Source organism: Echiichthys vipera, assembly GCF_963691815.1.
Source record: "Echiichthys vipera genome assembly, chromosome: 6".
In the NCBI taxonomy this organism is placed as follows: Eukaryota; Metazoa; Chordata; class Actinopteri; order Perciformes; family Trachinidae; genus Echiichthys; species Echiichthys vipera.
This window is the reverse complement of record NC_139831.1, coordinates 19,980,823-20,006,437: the sequence shown is the minus strand read 5'-3', so window position 1 is coordinate 20,006,437 and position 25,615 is coordinate 19,980,823. Positions and strand designations below refer to the sequence as shown.

Here is a 25,615-nt window from a genome sequence, read left to right as displayed (position 1 = left end):
GAAAGTCTGAATGGAAGACAGTGACAGAAAACCACAGACGGCATATGCTGCAGTGTCAGTTATAGAAAGAACCAGGGGGGGGGGGGAATTAACAGACTGTAGAAAAGATCAGATAGCCCTATATATCCTCCTGTCATCTCATTTTCAATAGCTTAGGTTTTGCACTGCCAATGACAAAAACACCTCCTGAGATCTTGAATTTCTTAACTTCCTAAGGCCACGATGGACTCCCACAGGATTTTTAAAAATGCACTTTATGGCCTGAACCACCAGAACATATATCCACTGTCATTAGTGACATCTGTCTAAATTAAAAACAATTATTTTCATATTTATGTATTTTATGAGGATTGTTTTGCTACAATAAATGTATACTTAAGGCATGACTGTTGTTGTATCATCATTTCAGTGTAATAAGGAAGGAATAATTGCAGTAAGCTATTTGCTGCAAAACTGTTGTTTTGTATGTGAAAAAATACAACATAAACTAGAAGAAGCTATTTCCAAAGATGTTGTTTAACTCTCTGAATGTAACAAGGAGACATGTTTTTTTCAATGCTATTTCCATAATGAAACTGTCCAATAGAACATGGTTCATTCAGCTTATCAGCTAAGGACAATATTACATTAAAGATACTTCAGCACTTACAGCTTCTCTTACATTCCAGCAGTGAAGAGCAACACTCCTTGATTCTTTTTTGTGCAAAAGCAATCCACAGAACAAAATGTATTCCAGATGCGTTATTCACACAAAATGCAGCAAACAAACACCTGCGAGCCAAAACTCGATGCCTAATGTTCCCAGTAGAGGGGATTTCACTGAAATAAAGAAACTAATTTTGTTTCATGACATCATGGTCTATCATGGTTAAAATTGCTTCACTTGGTCTGTCTGTTCATTAATAGCCTACTGAAAAAATGTGGGGCTGCCCACTCCGGAGGGAAGAGGTGGCTGGAACTTTGCCAGATCCTTAGAAATCATTTCTGCCAGCCTGTGTCTGAAACTGCCTGGGGCCTCTGTGGGGGTAACATGGGCAACGGAGCTGATGGCCTCCTCCATCTCCTTCATGTCATCCACCGCCTGTGCCTGTGCATTGTACCCTGGCTGGATGAAGGTGTTCACAGGGGGCTGACGCTGGTATCGGGGCTTGAGTGGGGTGTAGGGAACAGGCTGAGGAAGGATGCAGGGAGGAGGCTGGGAAACATGCAGAGGCGAGAAGGGTTGCAGCTGGGGATCAGAGGGACAATCAGCTTTCTTGATCACAACCGAATAGATGCACTTTGAGTCTATCTCATTGTTGACCTCATCGTATCTGATGATAGGAGGTGTGGCTCTCCTTAGGTTGTAATAAATACTGTCCTCGGTGACATTATCCAGGTTTATAGCATCCAGGGAATGACAAATTTCATCCTCATCTTCCTCTACCACAGCCTCCTTGCTGTTAGAGGGATGAGTTTCGATAAAAGATAGCTGCTTCACATTTAATACAGGGGAGTCATTAATAGTAGAGTAGTGGTCGACAGACTCGTCTTCTCTGTCAGCGGTAACATCTGCAGGACTGTAAACAGGGGGAACAGCGGCCCGGTTGGTTGTGTTTGCAAGGAGAACAGGCGACAGGTCCCCTAATGATCTTCTGTGGAGACTGAGTGGCTGTGTGGAGGACCTACTCTCCAAAGAGCACTGCTCAGATATGGCGTGGAAGATCTGGGACCCATGCCTGGACAGGAAGATAAATACTCCTTCTCCTGACTCACAGCGACGGCCTGCTTCAATGCTGAATCCGCCCTGCAATCACATCCATTAACACACATCTTAAAGGAAGAGTATGACTTTTGGGGAAAATGTGCTCATTGGCTTTCTTTCTGAGAAGATCGAAACCACACATATGTAATTACAGCGAGAAGCCAATTAGCTAAGCTTAGCATAAAGACCAGAAATGAGTAAGTAGCTAGCCTGGCTGTCCAAAAGTAACAAAATCCACTAACCAGCCCCTCTAAAGCTCAATAATATAACACGTTATATCTTTTTTGTTTAATCAGTACAAGTACTGAAGTGGAACCATAGACTGTATAAAACATGGACATAGTCTCCACGATGTCACCCATAGATTTCTTGAGTTAAGCTCAGTGTTGGCGGCTCCAGCCATTGTCATCGCCTGAGGTAGCTTCTTGTGACAGCACCCACCTATTATTCAAAGTGACCATGCCCTTAATTATGCAGAACTTGCCCATTAGCTTAGCATAACACAAAGACAGGCTTAGCTAGCCTTGCCCTGTCCAAAGGTGAGTGACCTGTAATGTGAGGATTTTATACTCAAGTTTTGGTACCGAATAAAAAAACGGGATGTGAAGTGCTGTTTCCCTGTTTCCAGTATTTGTGCTTAGCTAAGCTAACCTAAACAGGGGGTCATCGTTCCCCGGTCGCATTAGCCTCAGCCTCCGCTGATTTAAATCAGAAAAGGGTCCGATGTTCCCCAGTCACATACAAAGCGAGGAACATAGGACCTTTTTAAGAAAAAAGGTACCCGCCCCCTACAGACATGAGAAGCTAGAAAAGGGTATCCATCTGCAAGAAAGCCAATAAGTATTTTGTCCACAATGTTTAACTATTCCTTCAACGCTATGTGACTGATCTGAGCTAAATGTCAGGTGTATGGTGACTATGGAATGCATAAGAAGACCCACTTTACCTCAACCTGTCCAAATTTTCGTAAGAGCCTGTATGGCCAGCGATACAATATGTGACCAGTTTTTACAGCCAGTAGAACCACAGCCTCTTTTTCTGGGGAGACCAGATACTCCCCAGCCAACTGGCACCTCACGGATGCCTCTGTGCTCTGGACAGTCACTTGGAACTGGTTTGGAGGCAACGTCAGATCTAAACACAAGAAGACATTTATCATTTTAAACATTACAGCACATAACTACACATGGAAGTACTAGATATTATATAAAAGCTCTGAGATTCAAAGGGAATAAATGTAGAGCAAATAAATTCTCAGACAGAAAAAGGCGGATTTAAAATTGCTTGCATTTTACTAATCTCTTCATGTGACTGGGATGCCTGGGTTTTTCAGTAGGAGTCTAATTCATTAGGAAATAAAAAAAAATTGTGTATAAGCCAAAGTTTGTTGACACTAATACATTCTGGCGTTCATGTTTGAATAAACGAGTGGCTTTAGTGGCTGCTCACACATATTCAAGGTCTCTGCAGATGTCTTGAATTCATGATGCCATGACATCTAAACCTTGCTGCTTAAATCTTCCTGCTCCTTTTCCTTTATTATAATACATATGCCAGTGTGCTCATTACGAACTCAGTAAAAAGGATTATTCCAGTTCCTTACAACTTGGGTCTCATTTTTGTGGTTTTCTAGTCAAAAGAAAAATGTCAATCCCCTCCTCTGACCCCCTCTCCCCAACTAATTTTCATACATTCCTCCTTATCAATGCTAGCATGTTCCCAGATCTCAACAGTAACCTTGCTCAGTATAATGTTATAGATACTAACAGGAACGATTAGAAAACTATGGTAATAACCATTTAAATTCACCAATTGGTAGGAGAGATGACTATAGTTTATGCTGATTTCTGATGAGCACCACTTCATTTTACTACTCAGTACTCAATAATCCAATTGTTAGTTTTAATTGCATGTCGACTGATCAGCTGTCATCTGCAGACTAACAAGCATTACCGATTTTCCAAGATGTGTAAAGGTCATTGTCCTCCATTATCATCCCATTTCCTCTATCGAAAGCCCCTTTGTCTGATTCCACAGGATGCTTCTGTAAACACAGTGGCATGGTAAACATTACATGGAGTGTACACCACCCTCTTATCACTGTTTTATGATTTCAAATTGGTAAGATGCAAGAAAGAACATATCTTGTGCAAGCACAAGAATTAGAGAAGTGAAGAGACAGAAGTTAACTTCCTCATTGTGCTATCTATCTCTGATAGTCGGTAAAGTGTTTCACCACCTATTCCAATTTATAACACTATTGATATAGAAAGAAAAAGGGGGAAGAGGAGAGTTGAGTGATACCTGGAAGGCTAGAAGACAGAGGGCACTTAGCCAGTCCTGGCTTGTCTCGGAGGCCAGGGTGTAGGTGCACTGTGTGGTGTTTAAGTAGAAGGCGGTGCACCCAGAAGGGCAAGATTCCTTTGGAGCAGGGATGACACTGAGACAGTCACTTAGACGCACTACTTTTCTTTCAGGTGTTTTCTGCCAGCCAACCTTCCTCCCGTCAGTAGCAGCATTGTTGTCAAATACAGTAGAAAGCTCCAACCGCCCGACCCCCATGGAGCTGGGTTTGAAAAGGACCAGCCATATTTTCCGCCATGTTCTCTGTTGCAGATTACAGAAGGGGGTGTGGGTGGGGGGACTGTTAATAAGTGGGATCTTTGGCACAGTTCATGATTGGTTTAGATCATATATTGTTATGGTATATCATTAGCAAGTATGGCATCTGTCTCTATTGTTATGCAGATGACAGTGTCATCGTGACGCACTGCTCTACAGCACATTTCTGCTTCACATGATGAATTCTTGAGTTTCTACAGTTAACGCACAAAAAGATCACAGTAATAAGGAGAAAGGCCAAAAGAGAGATACTCAATTCTCACCTTACTGCTTCTTACTTTTTACAAAATGTATTACAATAATGCTGCCTGTAAGTGACAGAACTGATTTCAAAATTCTTGTCATTGTTATCAGATGACCTCAGTGATGCTGCATAAAGTTCATTCACCCCAGACTCTTGAACAGCCTCCCTGTAGAGTTTACTGTGTACAGTACCTTTTTTTTTTTTTTACCTAACTTGCTTTTACGCCTTCGATATTTTTACCTTGGTATTCACCAGCACGCCTTTTCTGTTTTATGTAATTTCTCTCATTCATTATTCATTTGTTTTAATTAGCTTTTTTTTTCTGTTTTCTTTTAATTTCACATATGTGAGTGATTCACATAGTGTTTCACCTCTTCACTTTGGAATTTTAGACAAAGCAAATGTAGTCGTCCGTGCATTACTGCTTGAATTTGGTAAAAGTTGTTCCTATGAAAAAAGATGTCCCTGTACCAATCTGTCGCCACATTAACAGTTTGTTTGTTAGGCAGCAGAATGAATCACACTGCAGGTATTTTTCACAAATCAAGTCATATTCATATAAAATAGGATTAATCTGTTTTTGCATGCAATGACTTTATACATATGGTTAATACAAAAAAAGAATTTGTATTACCAGCTGAGCTTTTGCTCACTGTAACTAAGCAGTTCCTGAAAACAAAATAGCATCGCTTGTGAATTTTAATGAGCGCTTCAGTTGCTATATTGACTTCAGAAAAAATAGAAGCCACAATGTTCACAAGTGTGCTGAATATATATTAAACTTACTTTTCCAAACTTGACACCCCGCAGGTACAGCTTCCCTTCCTTAAAGATGACATCCATGCTTGTGAGCTCTGGCTGTTAAATCTTTCACCCTAGCTCTTGGTGTTCTGTGGTCAGAATGTAACAGACCAAGGTGTTAGAATTAGGTTTGCTACACCACTGGAACAATTGTTTCCTTTACGTCAGCAGCGGCTTTTACTCTTTGTCTAGTGGTGTAAGTCTAACAGGGCTCTGATCTGCAACGTAACTGTTGCAAAATAAAGGGGCAGACAAGTTGAGTGTAGCTGTTTTCTTAAGTCAAACTTCCCTTTGCATTATTCTGCTTGTTTTAGCAACTTCCTCTCCATACAAAACCAGTAACACCTTTAAAATATAAGGTCATATAAGAGATAAGAACATAAAAGATCATCAACAGATAGTAGTTTTTATTTACAAAAGGCGTATCAAAAATGTATATTACACATCCAGAACAAGTATGACAGATTTTAGGCAAAAACCCGGCCGACCTGCAAACTATGATAGGTGATGATAAAAATACACTTCCTTAGTTTAGTGACATGAAGCAAAGTTGTACCATTTCCTCAGAAATGTTTCTCACATGCTCTTAAGCACTGGATGAAAAACTCTTAGAAGTCCATTGAGCTATGAGCCAGGTAGTCTTTCCGCCCGATGTTGGTGACCTGCTTTGTCTGCATGGCCTCCAACTTGGGACAGTCTGTAATACGATGACCCAGACCGCCACAGAACGTACAGCCCCTCTCTCCTGTGAAACCACAAGAATCAGGTATGTCAGGAAGGGTTTACAGACAATCGGCCCTTTTATGAAAGTTGAGTTGAGATCATAAAGATCAGGTTAGAGGAACATTTAAAACGGACACAAAGTAATTATAGAACAACCCTAAAGAGAGAAAGAGGATGTGAACTAGATTTGGTGTGAACGACTCACCTCCGATGTCAAGCATGGTCTCGTCTCCTGTCTGGAGCACCTGGAGGACCGGGGGAACCTTCTGCTTGGCTTCCACGAGCAGAGCTTTGAGGTCCATCAACACTGACTCATCTGTGGTGAAAGACATACACTTACTGTTAACTTATTGTCACATAACACTAAATTAAGCTGACTAAAGTGACTTTAATGTATTGAAAAATATTCTGAAAATCACTACTACACATTAATTAATTTTTGCCTGTTGGTATTTTTCCTTACCACAGCCTTTATTGATAAACGTAGTGGCAATACCGGTCTTCCCTGATCGTCCAGTTCTTCCAATTCTATGGACTAAAATGAGACAATTTCAATAAGTCAGCTTGAACAATTTAGGGAGAACTGATGATTACACAACATACCAATTTTAAGAAAAGATTTCAGAAGAAAACCCCAAGCAATAGACAATAGTCTAATCCTACATTAATCCGACATGATTTTATTTTCATTAAACTTCCATTTCCATTCCTATATATACATGCACGGAATATAGCAGTTGTCTGCTTTATATTTACTCATGTTGGCATAAGCTGGTGTTTACTGTATACATGTGAATCTGGGCTCATTTCGCATTATTTTGTAAATACCGGGATTTTTCAGTCGGGGCAGACCTCATTTCCTACACGGTTAACATGTCATCTTACCATAGTTTTCGATCTCCTCAGGCATGTCATAATTCACTACATGCTGTATAGCTGGGAAATCCAGACCCTTGGAGGCAACATCTGTAGCAACTAAGACATCTTTCTTTCCTTCCTTAAATGCCTCTATGGCTTTTGTTCTCTCCTCCTGATCTGAAAAACAATTAACAAATATTACCCAATGTGAGAGAAATGTCTGCAATCCTTTCCATGCCGTCTAAGAAACTAGGAAGCAAAAATGGTGACATTTGCAAGGAAGGCGGCATCTGGTGGTGATGATGAGCAACTACAAGAAAGTGTAAGAGTTAAGCTGTGTGATAATGCTGTGTTGGACATTACTCCGAATACAGTAATCCTCTATGCATACCTTTTCCTCCGTGGATGGCCACTGCCTCCACTCCTTTAAGCAGCAGATACTCATGGATGGCATCTACATCGGCCTTCTTCTCAGCAAATATTAACACCTGTCGATATGAACAGACAATATTTTGTTACTTTTGACACGTCTGAATCTTGGTCAGTGTCATCATAACACGTGGAAGTACTGACAGGAGGGGGTGTTTTCTGGAGACACTCGAGCAGGTACACCATCTTGGCCTCCTCTTTGACATATTCCACTTCCTACACACACAGAAAAAGCGTTAAGTATTTAGTTTGCAGTTTTTAAAAGAGCATTTTTTTTAATGGAATGCACTGAATTGCCCTAACTAAGACATAACACCTCTTTCAGTGAGAAATGGACATACCTGGATGACATCCAAGCTGGCAGCTCCGGCCCTGCCCACGTTGATTGTGATGGGCTTTACCAGTGCACTCTTTGCAAAGTTCTGGATCTTCTTGGGCATGGTGGCACTGAAAAGCAGGGTTTGCCTTTGTCCCTAGATAAAGAAATAACACATTGTAGGATGTTTCATGTCTGGTACACTAAAAAAGCCATACTATATAACCAAAAGGTCAGTTTTTATGACAAGATTTTGGTCCGTGGAAAAAAGAAAATCCAATTTCAACTGATTGAGCCGAGCAGCTGGAAGATGGACTAATCGGCCAGCTGTGGTGGAGTGCTTGGGTGATGACGAAATGTGCTGCCTATTATAAGGATGACCATGTTAAAAAAACTATTTCAACTACTGTTCTAAATAGAGAATGAAGCATTATTCTGTCCAGTGTGAAAATCAGACGAAAAACTGTATTGATTATATGATTGCTGTCAAACGTGGCCACTGCTGCAGAGGAGGACCTCACCTTGAAATAGGAGAAGATGGTTCTGATGTCTTCCTCAAACCCCATGTCAATCATCCTATCAGCCTCATCCAGAGCCAAGTAGCGGCATATATCCAGACTCACCATCTTCTTCTGCAGCAAGTCCATCAGTCTGCCAGGGGTAGCAACCATCATGTGGACACCACTATAACCAAGAGGAGGTACTGATTTAGATGGAATATTAACGTTAAAAAAAGTACTTTCTGCTTTATCTAATGCATTACATCTAAAACTTGCTTATTTTGTTCCTTTCTGAATTATTTTACTCCTTTCATGGTCACCACTTTTTAAGAGGGGTGAGGGTGGGGGCACACAGGATGTTAAGGGGTAGATAGCAGTATTACATAGAAGTGGTGTACAAGCTGGAACCATTTAATTAATTTGAGATGCAGCTCAGCACTGTGCCAAGGTTTTTTTAGTCAGAAGAAATAAAAAAAATACATAATGAAGTAAAGTAATACATTGTTAAAGTGTAGAAGGGCTTAGTACATCAATATTTAAATATATGAAGGCCATTCCCATACTCACTTATAGCGAGTTGTTGCAAGTTGTTGCAGCAATTTCTGGGTTGATACTATTTGTTACACAGATTTGGTGCATAATTAAACCTTTTTTTTTTTTTTACCACTCAAGAACAAAAAATGTTCAAAGGGCCCTCCAATATACCACATTAAGACACTCAGACCTTGAGGAACACCATAGAAAAACCCATGCTGTGATTTGGGATCAAAAACGTATGACGTTTGGAGATTTGATCTATCCTCTGAATGCTGCAGGTCTCTAGTTTGTGGTTGTAACGTTTCATGAGGCTGTGATTATCCTGGAGGTCACAACAGATAATTTTACATAGAGGTGAAGTTAAAAAAAAAAAGTCTCACTACAATGAAATGGCTACTGTTGGACTAACATCATCACACATGAATATAAGTGGGCTCATTGAATCTACAAGAATCTCAGCTTTCCAGTCAAACACATTCAACGACTGTTTCGTGACCCCAGTGTGCAGAATTACTATTTCAGAATAATAATAATACATTTGTACTTCATGAGTAAATCTGCATGTTTTTGCCCCAAACTGTCTGGATTCTCATAAAGTGGGCACGTCTTTAAAGGGGAGCCTCATGGGTTACCATAGAACCCATTCATTCAGATATCTTCAGAGGTCAGAGGTTAAGGGACCCCTTTGAAAAAGAACATGTATGTACATGTCTAGTTTTGTGTGAGATCGATGTCTTTACTCTATCTCTAAAACTCTCCAAAAAAAAAATGCAGGAGAGTGCAAGCCAAGGGGTTAATGTAGCTGGATCATGCATGTTTCACCTGACAGAAGTTCAAACTGAAATTCTGGATGAAACAGATTCCTTTCAGATAAATCTTCACCCTTACTTACTGTTTTACTACCTCCATCTGATCCTTGACAGACATTCCACCGATGCAGAGGGCAGTGCGCAGCTGAGGAGCTCCTTCCTCTTCCAGAAGCTTGCAGTAGTACTCTATGATGCCATGAGTCTGCCTTGCCAACTCTCTCTGGAGTGAAGGAAAAAAGTAATTAAAATCCGATATGCAAAGCTGCCCCCCCAAAAAAAATGTTGTTCATTGTAAATTCCTTTTGTCTAAAGTGCAAACAATAAAAATACTGTTTTTTGTAACCACAAAGTGCATTGCGAGCTGTGTCATCAGGTCTATCTTGTGTGTCTTACCGAAGGACAGATGATGAGTCCATACGGGCCCTCTCTCTTAAAGAAAGGCAGCCTTTTCTCCTGCTCCAGAGAAAACATGATGATGGGCAGAGTGAAGACCAAAGTCTTTCCAGATCCAGTGAAGGCTATCCCAATCATGTCTCGACCTGACAGACTACAGACAAACACTGTCAATCCATGTCCTGAACATACATTACATATTTAACAGTCTGTATGTATAAGACATGTCCATTTACTGTACTTACACTGTAGGGATTCCTTGAATTTGAATTGGTGTGGGATGCACAATCCCCTTCTTTTTCAAACCTTTTAGAATAGCTGCAAAAAATAAACAGATTTGTTGCCAGTTGTTAATCACGAGCGACCACCAACAGCCTCGCACAAAAGGAAATGCGTTTTTCATGTGTGGGAGAAGGAGCGGGTTGTAACCTGGTGGAAGCTTCATCTCCCTAAAGCTTTTGATGGGAGCAGGGATGCCATCTCCATCCACGAGGATGTGAAACTTCCTCCTCACGCGCTCATGCCGGGTGTTTGGCATATTCAGGATGTAGCATGGTGCCTTCCAGCTTCAAAGAACATCCAGGTTAAATGAAGAGTTTAAAAAAAACCTGACAAACATTGTTACTTGTAGAATTCACTGCTCAAGAACTTACCTTGTTTTGATGGGATCATCATATATGATACCTTTGGCCATTTCCTTCACAGACATCAGAGCTGATAGAGAAGAGATTAAAAAGAGTTTGTTTTCAGGTTTAGAACATTTTGAACATTTTGATATCTGCAAATGTATATATAAAGTGTATCTGATTCATAATTCAACATTTCTGACCTCTGCCCTCTGCAACACTTTCAAGAATCTTCTCTTCCTCTTTCAGCTGCTTCTCCTTGGCTGACTCCTTACGGGCTGTGGACACAATAACATACAGCAGGTGAGATATATCACAGTCCCAGTAAGGTAATGTTTAATGAGCAGTGTGATAATAACAACAACAACAACAACAGTCAGAATGGCTCATGTTTGAATTGGAAACAGATGCACGGATTTATCGTCAGAACATCAGCATCGGACAATATTTGCCTCATTAAGTGCCATCGGGCTATTGGCAAACAAGAGGGCATTTACAGATGGCAGTTGTTGATGTTTATCTTTTTATATTTTTGGTGGTCTGTCAACAGTCCACTAGCATATGCTGCTATTGCACTTGCAGAGATGAAGCCCCTGGCTGGCACGACACTGGCATGACGCAAGATGCCAAAGGGTGCCATGTGCATGAGTGGTTTGTTTACAGCGAAAAAAAATGTTGACTGTGTACGAATATTACACTATGTTGGAGAAAGAGCAGAGTCATAAACTACCACCATTACGATTATCCTTGATAACAAGGATTTGTCAGCATTTGAAAAAAAGGAGGAAATTCTCCACGCACAACAACACAACACCAAAGCTACGGGGATAACTAATTATGGTAACTAAGATGATGTAGTTCATCGCATTAGATGACCACAGCCTTTCTCTGTTGTGGAAGAAATGGGGCTTTACAGCTTACATTCTGCCACAAAACGGGGAATAATTAATAACAAAACATTGGTATTGGCGATTTCACAATCGGGGCATCCCTACTGGATACCTTCTGCTTTTTCCTTGAGATGCTGATGCTGGTCAAGGAGACTGACATTGGAACGCGGACCGAGACCCTCGTCCTCATCTCTCTGCTCCTCGCCACTGTCCTTCAGCTCCTCGTCCACTGCCTTTCCTCGCAGACGCAACATCTTCTGGAGCTGTGAGGAAAAAATATATTACATTTTAGCACATTTGGCAATAGGCTGTGGTGTTGATAAACATTTAAAAAAATCTACATAGAATTGATAAAACAATTATACAGCTATTACAGTAATGTTACTGCATGTACCCCTAATTAGGGAGGCAGCGTTGACAGTTTCATCTCCAAATAATTCACTTCATAAAACTCAAGTTTTTTTCTGCTCAATATTGGTGTGACCATACTCATTTCATACCAAGACTTACCATTTGTTGTTTTCTTATTTTGACTGGAACATACGGAACATAATCGTCATCCTCTGATCCTTCTGAGCCAGACCTTTCACCTTCCCCATGGGATCTCTGTACAAACAACACATTGACATTATCAGTAGAATTATCTCTTGGCGTCCCTTCTTTAAAGAGGTTGGAGGTCAGCATTCAGCCAGATCTGCCAACACATCCAGTGCAAGTCCTTGGCATTAATTACTGTTAAATAAACAGATTGTGATGCCAACTTGGTCTGGGCAGAATGCTGTAGGAACTCACAATTGAAAGGGAATAGTGCTGTTTACAGCTGTTCTGCAGGGTTCCCACACCTTTCCAAATTCAAGCACTTTCAAAGCATTTTAAGGTGCATTTTCATGCTTTTCCAGCACCTTAGAGCTGTGATTAACTACACTACAATTGTATTAAGTACAATACTCAGTATTCAGTAAACTGATGATTGCACTTGTTCATCACATTCAATCTTATTGTCCTAAAAACAACCAACATGATGTTTTGAGACATCTTTCCACATAAGGACGACAAATTAAATATATAATCACCAACTATTTTGATAATCTGTAAATCGTCGTAAGTCATTTTTCATGCAAAAATGTCAGCAAATGCTGTTTTTAGTCTCACAAATATGGAAATCTTCTTTTCTCAGTGTTTTTAAACTTTTTAAAGTTGTAAACAAATATTACAAATGTGTTTGATTCGTGTTGCAGTGAATGTGAATGGCATCAGCTCACAGGAAGTTAACAAGGACCCTTGTTTCCAGTTTCAATATATTATAAAATACTATAAAATCCAAGCACGTTTAAAATCTTAAAAACACCACACTAAAATCAATTAATCAACTGAAATGAAAATTCAAGTAGCTTTGTATCTAATTCTAATAAAATGCAGTAGCAAACGTCACCATGACGTATTGACTGTGGTTGTTGTGGCACTGCATCGGGCTATCGTTAGCGTTAGTTGATCGTGGAGTTTGCAGAACAAGGTTTACACATTCATAAACAATCTACGAAATGATTCAAGCACTTTGGTTTGACGTTATTCACTGGTCTATTGCAATAAAGCTGTTCTAACTGCGTAACTTAACGGACAAGTTAGATCTGGACAAGCTCGCTAACCTAGGCTAACGTTAGCTAGTGTCGCTAACGTCGTATACATACATTCACATCATAACGTGAATGTCAGTATTCGCTTAACTTACCTTTTTGGGTCGATTTTCGGTTTCCATTTTATTTATTAATACCGTAACGTTTGCTATGTTCTTAAATCACAGAGATGTTGGCCAAATGCGCGGCACACGATTCAATAAATAGACCTAATCCGCATGTTTACACAACACGGGGAGCTTGGGTACTGTACGGAACGCTGAGAGGGTCAAACCTTAACTGAACGCCAAACCCGAAGCCACTCAGTCTGGCGTTGGAGGCAGCTCGTGCAAATGGTATAGAAACCAAACCAAATAAACTTAGAAAGCAAACACCACACTTTATTTTTTTGTCAAAACTGTATTGTTTTTAATCTTTCTGAACGAAAGATTTTTCACAGTATCAAAAGTGAGTTTAACAAAAAAAGAAACAAGCCAACATACACTTGGCTATTATTGATATAGTATAAATCTACATTCGAAACATTAAGATACTCTTCTCTAATTGAATATAACCTGGAAAGCATCAGAGATGTTATATGAAAACAAAAACTCAGCACAGATTCAGGAAAGAAATGATCCACCTCAATGAGAGCCACTGGCAAAGAAAACATGGTTACTGGCGTAAATCTCAAGGCCCTTGTCCCAAAGGTGTCAACTGATATTTCTCATCAAAAGATGATCGAGACTTGGACTTAAATAGGCTAGCAGAGGTACAGGGTGCCACCAAGGTCACAGCACAGGGAAACGAGTAGTATGGTTGAAAATATATCTCACACACACAACCCTCAGAAATGCATGACAAAGGCTCAAAAGGGCCCAAAATAATCACTCAATATGTACAAGCATTGAAACTAACTGTGTCAAACAATGTGTGATGGTTCCAACGTTAAAATTAACATTGCACACTGGTGTACCTGTCACTGCTGGGGTATAGGGGTTAAACAGTTTAAGAGTGAGAAAACCGTGGCAAAAGTCTTCCTTTCTACAGATGGCAGAGTGTAAACTGGATACCACTATGCAAGACAAAATTGTTCAAAATCAATACCAACGGAGCATTGACATTGAAACAACAGACACATTTAACGTTGCCCAACACAGGACTGGGGGCAGTATTTAGATGTTTCAGTTCTACACGTCATGAGTAGGGACATATTTGCATGGGTACTTCATTGGATTTATATAAATATTTTTTAATTTAAATTAATATTTCTCCACTTGCTTCCATTGTTGGTGTACCGCAATTCATGTTTTCTTCATAATTTCATTCCAAACAATAATAGTGTAGCAGGAGTGTCATCAAGTGTTTGTCATTTGATTTCTCAATCATGTTCTCAATCAAGTATTCCAATTAAAAACTATCAACAAACACTGAATGCACCGCAGTCGGTTTTGTGTAAAATCATTGCCCCCCGCAGAAGAGAAGGTACGAGTGTTTTCCCCCAAAATAAGGTCAAAATGTTTTCTTGTGCTCCTTTTTGACGGTTGTTCGGTACAAGGCAAATTGTCTCGTGTCGACTGAGACTGGTGTGGTGAGCGGGAAACTAGCAACACAAAATGTAAAGTATGATAAGCACCAAATTGAACTGATTGGAATTCAAAAGTTTAACAACGTTAAAATGTCTCAGATTTGTGATAAAAACATTTATTTCATGAAAGGTAATTGTTTACATACTACATACGTAAGCACATGGATGCAGTGGATTCAACAGACTTTTTTCCATTTTTGCATCTCTCATTTAGTGAACATTGCAATAATAGCAGAGGGTAGAGTTGGCCGTGAGAATGATCCCTGGCTTGTCAGCCACAAGTTATGTTTCAGTCCTCTGAATGGAGAGTAGGATTTTGAACCAGGGTCCCTTGGCTTATTAAGGAAGAGAAGAAAACAGGGAATGAGAGAAGGCCTCAGGCCAAATGGGGCTCTACTGAAAGAGTTTGTGGTGTGAAGTTTTTTTTCTGGCACTCGTCCAAGTTATTGAGCTGCATTGGAAGGAACCTTTTTGAGGCTGAAGTTGGACCAATTCACTGCTACCTTCTGGCGAGTTTGTTTTGCTGAATCAAGGCAAAACCTGGAGGGAACAAAGACAGAGAAACAAGAGGAGGAGGAAGAAGACATTATGCAAGAGTTTTAGTGATGATCGATACAAAAGTTTAGCTGAGCTCGGGTTAAAAAATAAACTAAAACTAAATCTTGATACGCCGCTATGTCAAGCCCACCTTTTGAAGTATTCCACTTCGCGATCAATTTCGTCCATTTCTGTTGGATCCACATCTTTGGGGAGAAATACATCATCTAGGGAATAACAATAAAGATCAAACATTAGCAAAATACATTACAATTAGAGAAACAATTACAATTTTGCACAAGTTTTGAGCTTATTGTACCAATAGCACTGCTGGATTTTTCACCCTTGTTCTTGTTCTTCTTATTTTTCCCCTTGGCTTGCTGCTGTTGCTGCCCATTTGTTGGAATGCTTGGGTGGGCTTTGCTTTCTGAATCCTGCTCAGGCCGACCTCCGCGTGTGTCTGCGTCACCTTTCCCTCTCTGTGTATTCGAGAGGCTGCCATTTGCCGCATGTTTTGACGATCTGCCCTCCTCAGCTTTTTTGAGCCCATTTCTGTGGTTGTCTGCAGTGTGCTGGGGCTGTTTGTTCCCAACTTTTGAGCCATTAGAAGTTATTTCTTTACACTCATTGTTTCTCTGTGTGTCATTCCCAGAGGCAGCTTTGGTTAGTTTGTTCGAAGTTTGCTCTGACACAGATTGATCCTGTCTTTGCTGCTGCTTTTTATTCTTCTTTGACTTTGCACCGCCGTTCCCGATTGTTGAGTTCTTGGGATCAGGGGCATCCTCGTTCGATTTAGCTGTAGCTTGGGCTGGCACCTGTGGCAAACTGTCGCATCCAGTGGAAGTGCATCTTTCTGGGGACCGAACCCTTATGAGCTTTGAGAGACTGGGGGTAGTGTGCAACCGCTGGATGTCCTTGGATCCAGCAGTGACCCCTGATGCCGAGGTGGTGGTGGTATTAGGGGATGAGACCGTGGTTGTGTCCTCCCATCCATTAACCAGTTCCAGGTGGCTCTTAAAGGTTCCCAGTGAAAGAGGGGCCAGGTCAAGGTCTATCTGCTGCAGGTCAGAGGAACCATTGAGATGGGACAATAAATGGTTGCCTTCCAACGTGGCTGCCTTCTTTGGGAAGTCATTAACATCCAGATTGAGGTCGTACATGCTAAATGAGGCCCGAATTGAGTCTTTGATGGTGTTCTTAATCTCTTCAAGCCGACTGGTGAGGAAACTGTTGACGCGCTCTAGCTCCAGTTGAGGCCAATCAAGCAACCGACTGGCCTCTGAACCATCAGGGATGGGCTCGTCGTCGACAGTATCAGATTGATTGGAGTGGGGGTCACTGCCTGCAGCACCCATGCCCTGCTGAGCTTTTTCCTGAAACAGAAATGGTACAGGCTTGAGAGTCAAAACAGATACACACAAAATGGAAAGTTATAGAGATTAACTTTACATAACTTTTAATTTTTTTAAAACTAAGGTTGTTTACATATTCTTTGATTATTAATTTCCTGGTTTTAAGATATAATCCATAAGATTTCCATGACAGCAAATCCCTTTGATGACTCAATTTACATTATATAATTACCTCACTATATACCGTATTTTTCGTATTAAAAGTCGCTCCGGAGTACAAGTCTCCCAAGCCGAAAATGCATAATAAAGAAGGAAAAAAACATATAAGCCGCACTCGAGTATAAGTCGCATTTTTTGGGGAAATTTATTTGATTAAATCCAACACCAAGAATAGACATTTCATCTTGAAAGGCAATTTAAAATAAAAATAGAATAGAGAACAACAGGCTGAATAAGTGTACGTTATATGACGCATAAACAACGAACTGAGAACGTGCCTGGTATGTTAACGTAACATATAACTGTAAGAGTCATTCAAATAATTATAACATATAGAACATGCTATACGTTTACCAAACAATCTGTCACTCCTAATCACTAAATCCAATAAACTCTTCTTCCTCTGTGTCACTTCTGAACAACTCCGCCAACTCCAAAGGTAGACAATGCGCCGCTTAGCTCAAGCATTAGCAGCTAGCATTTTTTTTTTCACAATGCACTTCTGCCATGACCCGCCCCCGCCGAATTTGACCAGTTGACGTGTGTGTGTGTGACGATCGCCTAGTCTCTTACGTGACTGAGATAAATAATAGCCCGGCCTATTATTTGATATTTTACGGTAATGTGTTAATAATTTCACACATAAGTCGCTCCAGAGTATAAGTCGCACCCCCGGCCAAACTATGAAAAAAACAGTTCTTATAATCCGAAAAATACGGTAATAGTTTTCATTAGTGGAAGAGTCCGCCATTTCCACACAGGATTCAAATGACCTGTCTACACGAGGGACTAACAGGAAATGATGCATTCATGTAATCCAGAGTTGCTGTTTCTAACTTTGTCTCAATGATATGGCCTTCATTGTTAGCTGTTCTCTCTTAATTCCGTATCGGGGCTGAATTAAGTTAATACAAACTTAATGTGTCCTACAGCTATCTGGACTGAAATCGAAAGGTAAAGTTCTTGTAGAGGTGCTTGTGTTTACCAAACATTTATTATCAATATGGTTTCTTTTGTTTTAGGATTTGAAGAAAATATGTTCATATAATAATAAAGTAACGTATGGAATAAAGTTTGGTCACTATGGTTGGTATGGTATTGTATGGGTACTAGTATCAATATCTTTAAACAATACACAGGCCTATACATTAGGTGAAAAATATTCAAATTCAAATGAAAAAACATTTGAACACATTGTTTCTAACGTTACCACACCTTCTTCTTTTGTTTGTGTCGGGCCCGTTTGGCAGCCTTGGCACTGTTGACAGGTTTGGGCTCAGAACTGTTTATGAAGTCTAGCAGCTCATCTACGTCCCGGTTGTCGATGGCACCAGCCACTGTCAGTTCGGAATCTGGACGCGGCGGCAACTCCTCTTTGCGCCTGGTCAGACGTGAGCGGAGCTTCTCTCGGATCTCAGCGTAGTTGCGGCTGGTTGGTGCAGCTGGAGGCTGTGACCAAATAATATATAACAAACATATTTCCATGTTAACTTTTTATAAATACAAGTATGCAATAACAAAGAGAACTCTTAATTACTACATAAAAAGAGGGGAGTAACAAATTTCAAAAGTACCGCATTGTGTCCAAAGAACTCGCAGTAGCAACAGTCACAGTACTTCCCATCCTTCTGGTTGGTGGAAGAGGAGGCACAGGAGCTCCTCTCAGAGCTGCTGTCTTCATCCTCTCCCTCCTCCAGTTCAGATGAAGGGTGGCACAACGTCCCATTAGTCATTTTGTGCCCCTTACATGCCTGGTCCCTACGAGAAAAAAAAGAAAGAAAAGACATTGACCCTTAGAAGGCATTTGTATTTTTAATCAACACACTTACAGAAGTCGTTTCTCAATTTAACATTCTCAAGAAAAGCAATGTTGAGATAATAATACTAACCTGCAGGCCCCCGCTGTCAGATGACCCACATTTGAAGTGGCCACTGTTCCTGCACTGTGTCCATTACAAGGGTGGTTACAGCCCATGATAGACGTGCCCAGTTTGCTGTGTTGTGTGTTCACGGCAGGAATGTGGGAGTTTTTGCATGGGCTGGGCTTATGGACAGATGTTGGGCTGTCTGGGCTGGGAGAATTAAGTTTTGCTGGAGGGCCGTGGAGGTTTGGTACCAGCGGAGAGAAGGGAGCGTGGGCCGCCACACCAGTGCCGGACGAGGAGGTTACGTGGCTGTGTTGCCCAGAGTTCGGCTTTGGGGGCAGGAGGGAGGAATGCTGGGATGACAGGCCGGTGGGACTGTTTGGGGGTACCGACAAGTCTGTGTGTTGATGGTGATCACTGGGGTGGAAGGCTTCACCTGGGCAATGAGAAACATGAATAAAAATGACTTGTAGATCACAAACGCTGAACCATCATTTTACATAGTGCATCAATTGGTGTTTCTGGTCTGCACAGTTTATTTCATGTTTTTTTTAAATTACCTGAATATGTCTATATACACACACTATCTCGAATGAGTAGGCCAGTTACAATAATGCAATTACTACTAAGGTTTTAGATGTAAAGTAAATTGTCTCCATTATATTTTTCTATACGTTGGCAAAGTTTACTTAGGGTTGAGTCCAAGTTAAAATACATGCACTAGCATGCCGATTTTTAAGTGTAAAAAGTCTAAAATTTAAAAAAAAACAAGATCTCTGCAATATAATAACTATTGTTTAAATGAGGGTGTCCATTACAGTAAGTTACTCTTTTAGTCACAGGAATATCACCTGGTGGCGTTGGTCGACGGCACATGGTCTTGAAGTGCTTGGGAGTGGTCTTACAAAGGTCTGCTGAGGTAGACAGGGGGTTGCCAGCAGAGGATCCACTGGAATTCTGGGATGACGGATGACTGTAGGGACAGACTTTGGTCCCCAACGTTTTAGCAGTTTTCCCAGGCGCTTCGTGAAGACCTCTTTTCTCATGACAGGATGATCCTATTGTTATACCTGGAGATGAAAAATGTTTAGTGAATACAAAAGGTAATTGATGAGGGGTTTGAGACAATGTGACGACAGTTACAATAAAGCGTACTACTTTGTTGATTAGAACAACACTTTCCACAAAGTTTGCTAAAACGTGGCTGAAGAACAGAACTACACAAAGCAATTGCCGCTTAATTTGTTGGCATATTGTTTTAAAAATGTCATAGAAAAAGTGGTGAGACTGAGGGAAACAGTTGGATAGATTTTACTGTCCATATCACAAAATTGCCATCATGTCTCGGAGTGTTTGAGAGCTTTGATCAACAATTTCCAGGTGCTGAGATTTTAGTAATTCAACACGTTTGAACTTTGAACAAAGACTTTTTGGACTGTGGTTTATGTTTTGTAAATATTGGAGGCATGTTTAGACTTGTTTAACGGTCCAACGGCAATCATTTTTCACTGCTATGCGAAAGAAACCAACATTCAGACCCCTTAAGGTAACCAAAATAAAAACGAGGAAGTAGTACTACAACCTTTGAATTATATAACAAACAATTTTCTTGTGTACAACAACCCCAAAGTCAAAAGCAGCTGGGCTTGGTTGTTTGTCTAGGCTTCATCAGCCTCTTGGATGAGAGGTGAAACATCTTCCTAGAAAAACAACCAAGTCCAGTTGCTTTTGACTTTGGGGATAACGATGACCTGGACAGTGGCTGTATTTCTTGCTGGCAATCACCCGTGCTCACCAGTAGAAGTTGTACAAAGTCCGTGGAACTTTATTCCAACTTAAAACCGTGCAAGTGTGTGACAAACATTAAATAGCTCAGTTCCCATCCAATTTAAGGCTTAAAGAATATTTGTTTGGTATTGCTTCTAGTCAAAAAACATAATTGGTCACCAGCAAATATCAACAAATTTTCTCAATAAATAAAAGTAAAACATATCATTTTGAATGTATTCCCATGCAGGAAAGGCACAGCTGCACTAACTGTCCACATATGCCATCATGTATGACTACTTTCACTTCACGTCTATTTGCTGTATAAGAAATACAACCAAAGATACGCACCAGGTAACACCTACAAAATGATTTGATTAGAGCCAAGAAACAGGAAGAAAACAGACAAAAGCCAAGACCACAGCTGTCTGAAATGCCATGCTTCCCATTTGATAAACAACTGCCTTTCTCAGGTGCAGAACAAACATGTCTCACTTTCACACAGTGCTGGTATGACCAAAATTTTTCTATCATGGCATTTTTTCAAGAGTCTGGTTCTTCCACATTATAACAGAGTAGCTGGTTTTACTGTCAGGCCTACAATGTACAATTATTTGTGTTATAACTTGTTGATGTGTGGTGTGTTGGAGTTTTTTGTGACTTACTAAGGGTCTGTTTTTTGCTGCCTATTGAAGCAACTATTTCAGTTGAGCATCAGTATGGCAGTATATGAAAAAATCATACCCTACGGAAAATGAAAACAGGTACCTGTTCATTTAGTCTACCACCCAGCATTACTTTTACATTAATTACTCTTTTCTCAGGCATGTCAGGCAAAGTAAGAAAATCTGTTAACTGCAATGTCTTATTGCGTTGAAAACTGAGATACATCATGCTTCAATTTTAATTAAAAATGTATTAATGCATCTTTGTGGCAACAATCCTAACTGGAAAATCAATAATATCCTTCATGAAAAAGTCAACAATCAAAAAACACAACTTCACAAATCGCATTAAGGAGGTCTGTTCATTAAAGCAAAAATATTTTGAGAAAAATAAATCACAATGCGTTTGAGAGATGATCACTTTTCACCAAAGAGTTTCTGAGGCTCAATTCCTGTAGCTCTGGATATTTTAGTAGAACTGACTAGTATGATGGAATAACTGAATCAAGAAGATTAAAATTTTGCCTGAATTATATTAAAAGTTTGGAAATTTGCCTCCGCTTTACTGAAAACTTTCCCTGACACTGATATTTGACTCTGATTAAAGCACAGCTTGATAACATTTACATTTTTACACAAAGCAGTAAGTGGCCTCTGATAAGAAAATTCTTAAAATATTAAATTAAATCCATCTCTAGAAACATTTTAAAGTATGTAAAAACTACTCTGCTATAATTAATATTTTAAGTAAATCGCCAACTCGCGGTATGGAGGGTGCGACTCGCGGAGCTACGTGGATAAACGGGTGGACACAGAGCCTCGGCTTCCTGCCCATGGAGCTAATGTTAGCGACCTGCAACGAAGGTTTCAGCATCCTGAACCCAACAGACTCAGATGAGGAATCTCTTGTGTCCTAAAACCGGCCACTAACAGATGTATCAGAATGTTAAGTGTAGTTAGCATCTTTTTTGTAGTTTCTGTTGTTTGTTAGCTTGTTAGATTGTAACTGTCAGTGGCTGACAGCTATGATGGCAGTGTGTTTTCTATCTGTACTGACAGTCTGCTCTGAGCTGGAGGTTTCAGGTTTCTTTAACGGTGTTGCGTTCAAGTAGTCCCCCCCGTCTAATAAGGTTTCCCATATTGGAAAGCCATTGGTTTAAGGTTTAGTGACGTACCAACTGAAGCTTGCCTGGGCTATGTTTAAATTTCAAATTGCAGAGAAGTGTACAGACATTTCCTCCTTCAGGAGAGGAATGTGAAAACACCTTTCCAGTGATAAACATTGTTCAGATCCAAGTCACTGCAATGTCAAACATTTTAGAGGACAGCAAATGTGGTAGTTTTGACGACAAGCTTATCTTAAATCATTATTCCACCTTTTATATTGAACTCTAAGAACCTCAGGAAGTAAACAAGACAGGTGTAATAGATTCAGGGTACCTTTTCCACAGTGAAATTCAAGCACTTTTTAAGCTTTTAAAGATGCTTTTGCAAGCTTTTCCGGCACCTTACAACTGTGGTTAACTACATACACACACACACACACACACACATATACATACATACATATATATATATACATACATATATATACATACATACATATACATATACATACATACATACATACATATATATCAACAGTACAGTATACGGTATTTATGGTATACAGATTATTGCATGTTAGATGCTATTGTTAAGTACGTAAGCTACCAAGCCCTCTGTAGAGCTCTGATTCTAACCACATTTGTGATAATTTCAGCAATTACTGTCACGGTCATTAAATGTTTTCTGGAGCTGTGTTTTACCCTGTGATGACAGACCTTGTTGTGAGTGTGAAGAAGTGTTGTGGTTGCAGTGTTCCCCTCCGTTGGTGTGGGCAGAGTTCCAGAGACCTGACAGTTTGTGGGCTGACAGGAAGGAACTCGGGTCCCAGTCCACAGTACTTTGCTCCGGGTAACCGTTCCCACAGCTTTGGGACTTACAGGAGGAAGAGTGTGACAATGGTACCTGAATAAAAAAAAAAAAACCCAACTGGTTAATCACAGGGCTGTCCTCATAAGCTTACATTTTGGCACCAGTGGCAGAAGGGCCTACCAATATTAGCTTGTAATACATTAATGCGATTGTGACATCTTTTAACTGTTTTAATCAATCTTAGGTAAACAGGAAACAAATGTTAAAATCACTGCGGGGGACTGTATTACAATCCTTCCTTCTGCGCTATTTGAAAGTGACATTTGTAAGTTTGCGCTGACTACTGCAGAGCTTCTTGAACACAATGTTCATCTGCAGTCAATCTTAAGTATGATAATAGAGAAGTCTTCAAAATTTGCATTTTATGTAAAGTGTACATGTAAAAACAACTAAGAAATCAAAGGGAGTAGCTGCTGCTGCTGCCGCCTTACATATGCCACAGTGACACAAACACAAAATAAGGTTACTTCTGAAGACCAAAAGGTACACGGCATGTTTAAACGTATTAAATCCAACATGACATTGAGAGAGACAGATGTATTTAGTGAGTAAGCACATGCAGTGCCTGGTATAATGAATAAAGATGAGATTACCTCAATTGACAAAGACCAACACAGTTAAACTAAAAAGTAGTAAAAAGGATCCAGACATATGACCCAAATCAGTCCACTTTTATTTACCGGCGTCGGTTGCTCCTGGGTGCTCCGCCTCTCTTCCTCTTCCACACTTTTGCAGCAGCTCTGACATATCCACAGAGGCACCTCTCCCAGCAGAGACTGAGACAGCGAGGGCACCGCATCAGCAAGCTTACGCCCTGGCGCCTCCCGCAATAAGGCCTGGGAGAGCGCAGGCACAGCATCAGCCAGCTTAGTCCCATGGCCCCCAGGGAGTCCGTTCACAGAGCTCGCTCCCCAGTCCTTAAATTCTCGGTGACACAGGAGGCAGCAGGTGTGCATAGGCTAGGTAGAGAAAAAGAGAATAAAGAGGTCAAGTATTAGCCTGTGATCACATTATCACAATAGGGTCTAGATGGTGGTCGGATGTCTCTAAACATAGTAGACAATCAAACAGACAGGTTATAAAATGTAATTTTTTATATGTACGCATATACTACAAATGTACAAAATGCTAAAAATGCAGGAGGTATTGCTCATATAAACAAATAAAGGCAAAGTAAGGCCACACTGGACTTTCTTACAACAGTTTACAGTTTATTAGGTACCTCTCTGAAACAGTTATATGTAATAGAGAAAGAGGTTTCCCATGTTTTCTGGATGATGATGATGATATAATGATGGATATTACCTTAAAGTTATAATCAGGCTATTCAAGAGCACAACACAATTTTGCCTTGGTGGTAAACATTGAATTTATAGTTATGGGGAGTGTTACACACGTGGTATAAAATGTAATAGAGCTCTGAGGTCAGATGAAAGGTTAGCTGGTTGCTGGGGCGACAGCGGTCCAGCCTACAGGGTACCATCTTCTCTTTTTAAGGTTAGTGTTTACCCTCAACTTAGAAGGCTAACGTTACTGCCTCCGATGTAGCTAACGCTGGGGCATCACTTGCTGATAACTGCATGCATTGAAACTTTTGACATTAGCTCCGATAGAACAGTGCTGCACAGCAGAAAAGAGGGACACTATGGAGTCGAATAAAGAGCTCGAACCATGCATGAGAGTTAGCTAGCCGTGTTACAAACCCGTCCTCTCTTTTAGCTAACTAGCTCATTAGCTTAGCTAGCAGCTGTTAGCTCCTGTCGGCTGAGGGATTCCTGTGGTTCAAGTGGAGGCAGTAAGCACGTTTGCGGCACGCTAGCGACACGATAGCCCGGCTAGCCTTCTGGCTAAATGTTAGCTGGGCGGGTGAGGAGTTTGTGAGCGCTGGAAAATGAACGACCCGTTTCCGAGACACAATGTCACCTGTCCCAGCAGAGGAGATGAGCTGCCATGCTAGCCTCAATACTGCCTCAACGCCGCCTGTTGGGGACTAGTCTGCTCGCTAAGTTGAACGTATTATTTATTTAATTATCAACGACGTGGGAGACTTCTACATAAAGATGAAATAGCATTCAACCAAGCCAGCGGATGCATATATTACTTCATCTCTGCAGGATCTAGACACATGAAATAAAAGGCACAATGGAGGATGCTTGGATTAGCAGAGAGGTGCTAGCCCAAAGGCTAGCTAACCTACCTGGTTCGCCCTGGTAGTGGCCAGTCTATCCAGCCCAGCATCTCCGCCGCCACCGTCAGCTGCATCGCCGGGAGAGACTGGGCTCTTCGGTGCGGTCTGCTGCTGTCCAGGCGCAAGCTCCTTCTGAGCGACCCCTTGCTGCTTGCTTTTCTTTCTCGCCATCACGGTGGTGTTTATAACACGCTTTGGCCAAGTTTGCACCAGTTTCAATTATTTTGGAGAGCAGACTTTCGTTTCTTCTCGGACCTCAAATGTTCTCTATCTCCTCCAGTCAAGACAACAGTCAATATGGCGGAGGACTGGCACACTCAGGAGTTCATAGGTTAAAGATACTGCTGGCATC

General features: G+C 40.7%; 3 protein-coding genes across 3 annotated transcripts; all 3 read right to left on the bottom strand.

The window, feature by feature from the left end:
* Positions 1-907: 907 nt before the first annotated feature.
* On the bottom strand, positions 908-5,453 carry dok3 (docking protein 3; the record flags this gene model as incomplete). The annotated part of the gene is made up of 5 exons (XM_083915432.1): positions 908-1,786; positions 2,691-2,878; positions 3,698-3,788; positions 4,049-4,351; positions 5,397-5,453. The coding sequence occupies 5 exons, from the start codon at positions 5,451-5,453 to the stop codon at positions 908-910; spliced, it is 1,518 nt and encodes a 505-aa protein (XP_083771558.1).
* A 364-nt stretch (positions 5,454-5,817) lies between these two features.
* ddx41 (DEAD (Asp-Glu-Ala-Asp) box polypeptide 41) lies at positions 5,818-13,354 on the bottom strand. The gene is made up of 17 exons (XM_083914716.1): positions 13,222-13,354; positions 12,003-12,098; positions 11,605-11,755; positions 10,806-10,880; positions 10,630-10,690; positions 10,406-10,542; positions 10,222-10,294; positions 9,977-10,130; positions 9,667-9,803; positions 8,259-8,421; positions 7,763-7,894; positions 7,566-7,637; positions 7,384-7,480; positions 7,020-7,169; positions 6,598-6,669; positions 6,340-6,450; positions 5,818-6,156 (listed from the first exon to the last, which is right to left on the bottom strand). Exons 1-17 carry the CDS (start codon positions 13,246-13,248, stop codon positions 6,020-6,022), a joined length of 1,845 nt encoding a protein of 614 aa, XP_083770842.1. The 5' UTR covers positions 13,249-13,354; the 3' UTR covers positions 5,818-6,019.
* Positions 13,355-14,894: 1,540 nt separating this feature from the next.
* Positions 14,895-25,531, bottom strand: fam193b (family with sequence similarity 193 member B). The gene is made up of 10 exons (XM_083915791.1): positions 25,273-25,531; positions 23,756-24,034; positions 22,922-23,108; positions 19,518-19,736; positions 18,691-19,102; positions 18,376-18,559; positions 18,017-18,250; positions 15,550-16,603; positions 15,382-15,457; positions 14,895-15,233 (listed from the first exon to the last, which is right to left on the bottom strand). The coding sequence occupies exons 1-10, from the start codon at positions 25,432-25,434 to the stop codon at positions 15,137-15,139; spliced, it is 2,904 nt and encodes a 967-aa protein (XP_083771917.1). The 5' UTR covers positions 25,435-25,531; the 3' UTR covers positions 14,895-15,136.
* Positions 25,532-25,615: the final 84 nt, after the last annotated feature.

Excerpts from the sequence above, each read along its gene's own strand:
- ddx41 (XM_083914716.1), bottom strand. The coding sequence starts at position 13,248 with ATGGAAACCGAAAATCGACCCAAAAAG. Across the intron at positions 11,756-12,002 it reads AAATAAGAAAACAACAAATG|CTCCAGAAGATGTTGCGTCT; the intron begins GTAAGTCTTGGT and ends TTTTCCTCACAG. Across the intron at positions 6,670-7,019 it reads TGAGGAGATCGAAAACTATG|TCCATAGAATTGGAAGAACT; the intron begins GTAAGATGACAT and ends GTCTCATTTTAG.
- fam193b (XM_083915791.1), bottom strand. The coding sequence starts at position 25,434 with ATGGCGAGAAAGAAAAGCAAGCAGCAAGGGGTCGCTCAGAAGGAGCTT. Across the intron at positions 24,035-25,272 it reads CCACTACCAGGGCGAACCAG|CCTATGCACACCTGCTGCCT; the intron begins GTAGGTTAGCTA and ends TTCTCTACCTAG. Across the intron at positions 16,604-18,016 it reads GACACAAACAAAAGAAGAAG|GAAAAAGCTCAGCAGGGCAT; the intron begins GTGTGGTAACGT and ends TTTCTGTTTCAG.